The sequence below is a fragment of the Pelecanus crispus genome, chromosome 23 (assembly GCF_030463565.1).
Source record: "Pelecanus crispus isolate bPelCri1 chromosome 23, bPelCri1.pri, whole genome shotgun sequence".
Lineage (NCBI taxonomy): Eukaryota > Metazoa > Chordata > Aves > Pelecaniformes > Pelecanidae > Pelecanus > Pelecanus crispus.
This window is the reverse complement of record NC_134665.1, coordinates 168,981-178,601: the sequence shown is the minus strand read 5'-3', so window position 1 is coordinate 178,601 and position 9,621 is coordinate 168,981. Positions and strand designations below refer to the sequence as shown.

The 9,621-nt window shown below is 42.2% G+C and overlaps 1 protein-coding gene across 1 annotated transcript; it reads right to left on the bottom strand.

Moving 5' to 3' along the window:
• Positions 1-200: 200 nt before the first annotated feature.
• On the bottom strand, positions 201-6,361 carry LOC142595796 (E3 ubiquitin-protein ligase RBBP6-like). The gene is made up of 11 exons (XM_075724648.1): positions 6,324-6,361; positions 6,107-6,203; positions 5,398-5,405; positions 5,123-5,236; positions 4,037-4,209; positions 3,181-3,284; positions 2,555-2,686; positions 2,397-2,475; positions 2,242-2,299; positions 441-963; positions 201-305 (listed from the first exon to the last, which is right to left on the bottom strand). The coding sequence occupies exons 1-11, from the start codon at positions 6,359-6,361 to the stop codon at positions 201-203; spliced, it is 1,431 nt and encodes a 476-aa protein (XP_075580763.1).
• Between the last annotated feature and the right edge of the window lie 3,260 nt (positions 6,362-9,621).

The window sequence follows — 9,621 nt, the reverse complement described above, 5'->3', positions numbered from 1 at the left end:
TAGTAAACAAAGAGAAAAATAGCCATGCGATTGTCCATGTTCCAGAATGGCTTCTGCAACGCCCCCGTTCCCCCCCACCCCCTGCCTCCAAAAGGTACTCCCCTTCTATCTTCCCAAAGTGGAAACTACTCTTTACAGGAAAATATCAAAATATTCTCAGCCTTTTAAGATGAAAACATTTCAACACTCTTGGCCTTTGGCTACTCCTTCTTTGCTTTTTTTACAGGAGGTTCCAATTGAGCAGATTTTTCAAGACTGGTGTCCATCTTCTGGGAAGCTTTAGATGCTTTTGTTATATTGTTGTTCTTTGGAGGAAAAGCCACTTCTACTTTCTGCTTTGCCTTTTCAATTTTTGCTTTTGGCTTATCCTTCTCTCTTTTCTCCTTTTCAGACCCCAGTTTGAAAGTGCTATAATCTGCTGGTCTAGGCTCATCTCTTACAGGGGTGGCATCATCTCTGCTTGGGAGCATGAACAGAGAGCCCCTTGTAACAGAACAGCCCTTATAAAACTTTTCATACCATTCTCGATAGTTCCTTTCCCATGCGCTGTATCTTTCCTGCTCAAAAGGATCTCTGACGTCAGCAGATCTGCCATAGTGAACCTTCATATCATAGGGTGGAACTTGTGTGTGTCTGTTAAAAGGCTGCCTTTCTTCCTCCCCTTGAGGTATAGTCTGTTTCATGGGACACTGGCCTCTAAATACTGGTGATCTTGGCCGTGATTTGGATCTTCTGTATGGGGGTGACCTTGACCTTGACTGGTGATAACCATGTGCCCTTGACCTAGACCGAGAGTTACGGCTCTTCCCTTTGCCTCTTCTTCGATTCGGTGGCGACCGCGAGTAGGAGTGAGAATGGGAACGACCAAATCTTCGAGAGTAGGAATGGGAAGAACCAGCTCTTGACTTGGAATAGGTATATGACCTTCTAGAGTAAGATGAAGCATTACGGGGAGACTTGGACCTTAAAAAAGCACCACACAAAAAAAAAATACTGAAGGTAATTCAAAACAGTCACTCTCACCAATTTTTTTTGTCCCAATTTTGTGTTTGGTTTTTTTTTTTTTTCCATATGCTTATGGCAAAGCTGCTTTCAGCTGCTGACATGATGCTACTGCAAAGTCAAGAGCTTGATAAGAGTTTCTGCTTACAAGGCAGAACAGCTGCTGCTTTGCTCGTGTGAAAACATCCAGGAAGGGTAACTCTATTTCCACTCACTCCTATCTCATGAACCACCACAGCTGTTGATTGATTTCAGGTGGTGCATACTGGCACGGGAAGCGGCACATTTTTCACTCCTCCACGACTACATGCAGTGCAATCTTTTTTTTGCAGTAAGATGCAAAAAGAGCAAATCTTAACAGCTCCCATGCAGTACCAAACATCAAGAAAACATGATTTAGCCTCAAGAGAGCTCAATTTTAAAATGCCAGCTGAGTCTACTTAACTTCACTCCTTATTTGGCAAGTTGTACAGGATGCAAAATACTTGTACTGCAATCCTACCTACAGGACTATTTCATCAGCACTTCTAGCCAGATGTCCTAGCAACATTTGGCACCTACCTCTAGCTCTAACCAAGGACAGTGACTACATTTCAAGACAAGTCAAATCTAAAAGCTTCTGAACTCAGCCGCTAGCAATGTCACTCAATGCCATTACAAATATGTACCAAAAGGAAGGACTCACTTGGCACTGCAATAATAGATAAAACAGACTCCTCCCTCTCCAACTGAGAGAAAGCATCCTGGCTATTTGAGATGGCTGAATTGAAAGAAATTCAACGTTGTCATAAAATAACAGCGTTGACTTTTCCAACAATTTGCTCCATCAGTATCATCTAAGTTATTTAAAAAAGAATGTTGGAGGCTGTTTACTATTGGGAAATCAATTTCTTCAGCCATATTCAGGCAGTGATCAAAAGGGTGGCTTTCTATTTGATCCTTTAATTATATTTAAGTTTTATAGGTAATTATGGTTTCCTCAAAAAAGCATTCATTTTTCAGAGTCCTCTTTTCCATCCTCTACTGGAGTTTTGTTTTCAATAACCTTACTGCAAGCCCAGATCCCCTTTGTTAAAGCCCCAACTCAAATTTCAAAATTAATTACCATGTGTATTCTCCCTCCACTGCTATCTATGCATATTCACTTCATTAGAAATCAGCTGTTGTATAAGTTATGTGTTATGGCCTCGTTTAGCAGGTTACAAGTAGGCATCTATTGAATTTCTGTAGAATACTCACAGTTCCCAGCCTGCTCTGCCACCTGCTGAGCGAATTGTTCTGGCTCTCACTGGATGACCTACTGGAGTGGGGAGGCAAAAAAGAAAAAAAAAAATCCCATTCAGCTGGTCTGAAGATAATTGTTTTCAGGAAATCCTGAAGTTCTAGTTACTTACCAGCTGTGGGTATTGGTTGTCCTTGGGGGCCCACAACACTTGCTACTGCTGGCTGCCTTTGAACAGGAACCTGGTAGCCCTTGTGCATAAATGCAAACAGTTGGAAAATAAGCTCTATGAAAAGTAAGAATCAGCACATATGCTGAAATAAAACTTACCTTCTCTTCCAACAGACTGCTGATTGACAGAGGGGAAGGTTTAGACAGTTGAGCAGCACTCACCAGAGCAGCAGGAGGTGTGACAGGCAGGAGTGGTGGTGGTGGTGGTGGTGGCTGCTGCTGCTGTTGCTGCTGAATTTGTGTATGGAGCCTTTTTGTGTAGCCAGTTCCATTTTTGAAGTTGTTCACAGCCTAGAGGCAGAAAAACATTGACAAAAAGGTAATATGAAACTTCAGGAGATACACAAACAAAAGCCTCCACAGAGTAAAATTGCTTTTGTGTTCTTATAAATGCTATCAACCGTAAAATAAATCGCCATACAGATAGATGAACACATCCCATTAGACACTGATATTACTGACTGGTGACTCAGAGTATCTGTATTTAAAGTACTTCAGTGTTAACACCAAATCTGAAAGCGAGGCAATCATCTTAAACAAAAGTGTGACCTGAATGTGCCAGGCTGTAAGCTTCTGTAACAACAGATCATGGATTTCAGAAGTAAATTTGGCCTTGTTCCATTTAGCCTTGCTTAAAGGAGATGTAAATTAGTATTTGCTTCCCTTTCACCTTTTCACAAACAGACTTGTCTTACAAACAGTTTACGTAAAAGGCATCATGGCACCTGGCGTAGGAACTTGTTGGCAATTAAAGAATCAGGCGAAACGTCTGTCTGGTGGCACGTTGGGCAGGTATGCTCCTCAGATTCCAGCAACGCTGTTCTAATGCCTGTGAATAATTAGAACCATCAAAACAGGTTTTAGCCAAAGTGAGGACATTTGTTGGCTTCTAATCAATTCTCAAAACACGTCTATGATTAATGGGTGAATGTGGTCTGGAATTGAGAGCATGAAGCTATAAAAGTTCAATAGTGTCACAAATGTCTCGTATGCAGCACACAACCGTACAGCTTTGATATTTCACTACTGTCACACCTGAAGATGTAGAGTAGGCTGTGTCCTGATGTTCCCACGAGTCTTTTTTCCACTCTCTAGTACAGCGAGAAGTCACCAACCTCCAGGTTAATGAATAAAACACGTCTCAAAAAACCATTAGTAGGTCTGAGTTCTGAAGGTTTTAACCAGCTCTCCCATGGAGAAGAATGTGGATTAAATGCCTAACTCTCCCTTTGTTGCAGAGCACAGTCAGGCACCAGAGCTGGCTGTATAATTTTGTATGAGGGAAAGGGCTGTGGACAAACCAAATGCATTCCATATCCAATACTGTAATCACCTGCACAGTGATGCACTCTTCTCATACTCGTCCTTTCCCATGTAAAGAGGACTTAACTAGATAGGTAAAAAGGGAAAAAAGCTTTCTGCCTTTTTTTTCCCCATTATACGAGAAGCATTCTTTCCTGTTCAGCATCTACTTAAGTGTTAAATAGAGCATGTAAGAAAGTAATTTTGTTATCTCCTATTTCTGCTTTCAGAAGATCAGATGTGATGTTTTGCATGAAGAGACAGGGCAGTAACACTTACATTCGTCACAGTAACTGTTCCCACAGCAGGGAATAACAGCTGCATCTGTCATTAGATCTTTACAGATGAGACACAACAACTCCTCTGGAATAGGATCAGCTGAGGAGGAGGAGGAGGACGGCTCCGCTGGTAGGAAGGGAGGCTTTTCCTTCTTGCCTCTAGCATAAGCTTCCCTGGAGGCGGGGTGGGGAAGGAAAAAGGAAAGAGTTAAAGATGGGTAAAGGGAAACTTTTCCAAGCTTTGCATTTTACCAAAGGAAGAGAATAGATGGAATCCTTCTCACTCCCCATTAGCCTTCTAACATGTAGGCATTTCGTTTGAACTACTTTTCTGTAGCCACAGCACTAAAAGAGGGAGGGGCGGAAGAATTTTCCTTCTGCAGAACTCTCCCATTCATTGGATCAACTCAGAAACCAGCTCAGACTGGAAAAATAATTCCTTGACACCCAGAAATAAGGTGAAATGAATCCCACCTCTCCTTTGCCAGAGGGTAAGTGTAAATTGCAGGCTCAGGGTAAAGTTAGTCTCTGAGTAATTACGTTTGATTAATGGAGGAAGCCTGTGTTACAGCTTCTACAAAAGGAGATCCACAACAGAAAAACACAAGTGCTACCAAGTGCATTTGAAAGCAGCCACTCTTGTCAGCACACAGTAGTCTTTTCTTAGTTTATAGCCACAGGAAAACTTCAGTCTGTTTCACACATGGGATTGGATAAAAGTCAGGGGGGCAGGAAAGCTCAGTCCAACAGCTCTTTGTTACATTTTGCAGGAAGCCTTTGAAGCATAACCCAGAAGCAAAATGAGCGTTCACAGAGACCGACTCCGCTGTAAACACTACTGAAACGTTTTGCAGAAATACAGATTCTTAGCATACCGCAAGTTTCACCAACTTGCAGGGGCTGGAACAGAAGGACCGCCCTATTTTAATGGTAGAAAGTATCACAGATTTTAAGGGTAAACTACAATGACAATGCTTCCTCCCCCGTAATTCCAGATGCTGGCCAACTTGGTTGCATTGCCATGCAAACATTTACCCATGGTTTCTCTTATTACCTTTGTGGTCAGTCCAATTAATTCCCTACTTACGCATTAATAGCTGGTATTGCGTATTTTCCACTTTTCGTCAGCATAGCACCCTTGGTGTTGGGATCTTCCACCTCCACCATGAAACTCCTGGGAATTCCTGTGCTCTTTTTAATTCTGGGAACAGACTGAAATTGTTTGTCCTGTTAAGGAAAGAAATGCAGACATATCTCATCTCAGGACCCACACTTCAAATGACATTTCAAGGACTATTTGAAGCAGCAAAAGCCTTTAGTGCTCTCCTTGTACCCAGCGTAAGGGTTGCTCAACTAAAATACTTCTTTTCCTAAAAGAACAGAGCCAGGACGTTCAAAAGGCTTGAGCAGTGTTTTGAACTCATTTGACATTCTTTGGCTTAACTTCAGGTTCCTGAAGGGGGAAATACCCCTGCGCTCGCCATCCACTCGGAGAAGAGACACAAACCCGCTCCTCCTCCCCAGCACAATTCAGCGCGAGAGCTCAGTTCGCTGCTCTGAATCACTCACTGGGGAAACTTGTGTTCACCATCTCTAGATGAAGGCTGAATTCAGACCTCATGCATATGCATTCAGTGACGAACGTTCAATGGCATGAATACTCAACCAGAGGCTTGTGTACCTAAAACACGCACTTAGTCACAAGATGGGGTCAACAGAAACATCTTGGGTTTAGACGGAATCCTGAAAGCTGTCTACAACCAGTCATTAAAAAGAGCTAAAACCAGAAACATTTCCAGTGATATTGAAATATACAAAAATGTGTGTGAAAGTCCACAGAGAAGGGTCTATGGACATATTTAATGTCTATGACCTTGAGAAAAGCCAATTTTACATTTGTAATTGCAGGTTTCCCTGGAAGTCTGAAGGGCTTTGCAACACTGCCAGGTAACCTCTGCGTTTCACCCCAAGACAAACAATTCTTAATAGGAGCGTTTCTGTATTGTTACGTGACTGCCAAGGTAAAAACAATGACAAACTACCAAACACCAGCAGTCCCCCACAATCTTACCCCATGTGTTGGGCAGTTCTTCCTATAGTGGCCAGGTTTTCCACAACGGAAGCAAGTGTAAGATGGTGGAGGTGGACCCAAGGCTTTCTTCAGGTAACTGAAAGATTTTGGGGAAAGAAAGAAAAAGGTATGCAAAGGTGTCTCTCTTGTTCCAACAAGCATCCTTTCAGCTTTTCCATCATCTTCAAAGAACAGATCCGACATCAGCAACACTCACTTGGATGGATCATATTCCTGGCAAGACTGTATCATCATCGCTGTTATTTTATCTTCCTCGGAAGCATCGGCTTCAGCCAGATTGGCAGTCTGTTTAACAGGTCAGGATTTGACACACGCATGAGAAACACAGTGAAGCCCCCACGGCCAAAGACCACAGCACTCACCCAGTCCCGTCAAGAGCAGCACAGTGCCAGCTGAGGCTGCACCAAAACAGCTACTCATATAAAACAGAGTTGTGCTGAAGATGTTCTGGGGACTCCTTACGCCCTTACGTGGGGGTTGGGTGCCTGGTAACCTGCTTGACAAGAGCATTCCTGGGCACCCAAAACCTTGGGCTCTGTCTGCACCTTACATAAAGGCTTGTGGAACCAGCCCCATTTTCTTCCACGTGGACTCAAGCTCCGCGTAGAAACAATTACACTGTCCAGTATTTTTGAACTGATATTAAGCTCCAGACTATGTGAAGGAGAAGATCTCCGCTGTACATTTAATTGAGAAAGATGTATGCCACTATCATGATTTACGTTTTGCAGCATTAAAAGGACACTCAACTTAGGAGTCAGGGAAGTTGGTTTCTGCTTGCTGAAACTGAGCTTCGGACACAGAAGCATGAAAAGGAATCAAGCTTTTTAGAATCCCTCAGCAAGACAAAGGATTCTTTTCAGTAGAAATGTCACCATCATGTGCTGTAGGCAGTCCAAACTGCATGTTCCCCCCTACTAACTTCTTCATAAACCTTACGCACAACTACGTCTTCAAATTCTTGAAGCCAGCTGCTTTTGTTTAACCAGTATTTGGTCAGATTTTTTTATTGCACGCTAGTCCAGACATAAGCAGGGACAAAGGGAGGGACTGTAAATGACTTGGACCTTCAAGCACCTATCTTTCAGATCAACAGCGCATGTTTTTGCTTTTAGATGCATTCATTCACAAAAGCAACCATCTAGTTTCAGTATTTTATTAAATGGTTGTTTCATATAGACAGTTTTTTTCTCAACTGTAACATCATTCACATCAACATCTGTCAAGTCATTCATATAGACAGTTTTTTCTCAACTGTAACATCATCCAGATCAACATCTATGAAGTCACTGCCATTAACATTTACAGACAACTTTACAGATACTTGACTAGTTTGTTTGAACCCAAACGGTTTACAGAACACTTCCAAAACACAAAATAACGCATCCTAGGAATAGACCAAAACTCAAATATGGCATTTAATACATAGGAATAACAAACCGGAAAACTTTTTACAACACATTGCCTCCATGCTAAGCCAGTCTGCACTCAGGAGGTCAGCGCAAGTAACAGTTCTGAGCTGCTTTATGTTATTTTCCTGTATTTTTCTTTAAATGTTCTCAAAAGCTGAAATGTCTACACCACTTGGACAATTTTTCACATTTCAGGGGAAAACTTCACATGAGTTTACAGAATCAAGGACACATTTAGGCACAGCACTAATGGAGTCCAATTTCTTCTGGTGGATACCTTCCAAACTAATTTTTTTTTTTTTTTTTTTTTTGGCCAAAGGTACACAGTGTAATTTCTGCAGTGAGTGAGGGAAGAAGTTACGAGTGGGAAGAGATTTCTCTTTCTTGGAAATGAACTCCAGCCTTTATTTTCAGAAGAAAGAAGCAGCTCCTCTGCACTAGGCCCGGCCTTCTCTCATCTTTGTCACTCGAAAGACCACTCATTCCATTGGCTAGCACTACGCCTTTGCACAACGTGCAATCACTAGTGCAACCACCAGGCAAAGCTACACATTGTTGAGCACAGAACGCAAGCAGTTCCACAGCAAAACACGGCACTGCAACAGTTTCAGAAGGTCACATCTGCTAATATGCCACACGTACACATTGGCATATTCCTATAAACAGTCAGGTACATTTACACAATTGACGCAGCCTGCACTCAAACAAATTAGATTGTGCTGTCCACTGTAGATGTACTACGATGTATGAAACTCTGCAGCATTCACAGAACGGAACTGTAACTATCGTGACTAGAAATTCAAAAATAGCCACGCAATCGTCCATGTTCCAGAAACGCTTCTCGTTTGGCTGTTGCAACCCGCCCTGAAATGTCCATAACTTACAGACCATATAATTCTTCTCTGAAAGTTGTGTTAGTTTCCAACACAACATGAATGAAACGTATGAAAAACGGTAAACAGCTTCTGCAGTGCTGCTTCTTTGTGTCTTGAAGGTGAGTAATATGGCAACATTACGTTGAGGCTGATAAGGTACTCCCCTTCTATCTTCCCAGACTGGCAACTACTCTTTACAGGACAGTATCAAAATACGCACATATTTTACAGTTAAAATAAATACTTTTAAATTAGTAAAATCTAAATTAAAGTTCTGTTCACATTACAAGAGTTATCCAGCTATAGATCACCGTATAAGATTTAAAAATACAAAGCAAACACTTTTGGTTTTAAGCATTTGACAAGAATAGATCTAGATATACCTTAATGAGCTGGGCCAGAGAAATAGATCCAGAAGAGTCATTGATCTGTGCACAAAACATTAAACACATATTCAAGTTCTACAATCAAAACACAGCAATAGTTCACCTCTACTGCAGTCTGAAAGGCTGCACCATATCCTCTGAGTGTCACTGAAAGAGGCATTTCCAACCCAGTGTAATCGGCATTTGTTCAAAAAAGCGTCCAAACCTGTGACAGCTCCAGAGTGCCTCTGTGGTTAATGAGAAGAAACCAAACTCACCAAACCCGCCTGAGATCAACTTACTGCTCCAGACTATCTCAGAGAGGGACCCTTGTCAAATGCTCACAACTGCTTAAGAGTCACAGGGGTAAGGAAGCTGCCAATTTGCAGCTAAAAAGGGATTTCTGAGAATAAATTGCAGCCACACTCCTCCCTCCCAGCTCCCTACGGAAGGGCTTGCAGGAATGAAGTCCTCAGGCCACTGGTTTGTAATGGACTGCTGTGTTTGTTGAGAACTAAGACTGGAGGGCACTTTTTCCACAAGGAAAAAGGGGAACTCTTCGCTTGCTCCTTTTCCAGTATACTCAATTCTGTTACGCCACAAGCAGCAGTGAAGCTCACACCAGTAAAACCTTAGCAGAAAGACACTCGAATCACTGCTTATTATGCCTGAAGTTGTTCAAAAGCATAGAGTAACATTTCACAATGTAAACTGAACAGCTCTCCTCAAGGGGTCACTAACTGGATCAGAAGAGAGATTAAAAGCCTTCCGTGGAAAACGCTCTTGTCCTTTAGCGCCTAACGCAGTGGAAGAATTCAAGGCAGCAGTTTTTAGCAGACTCT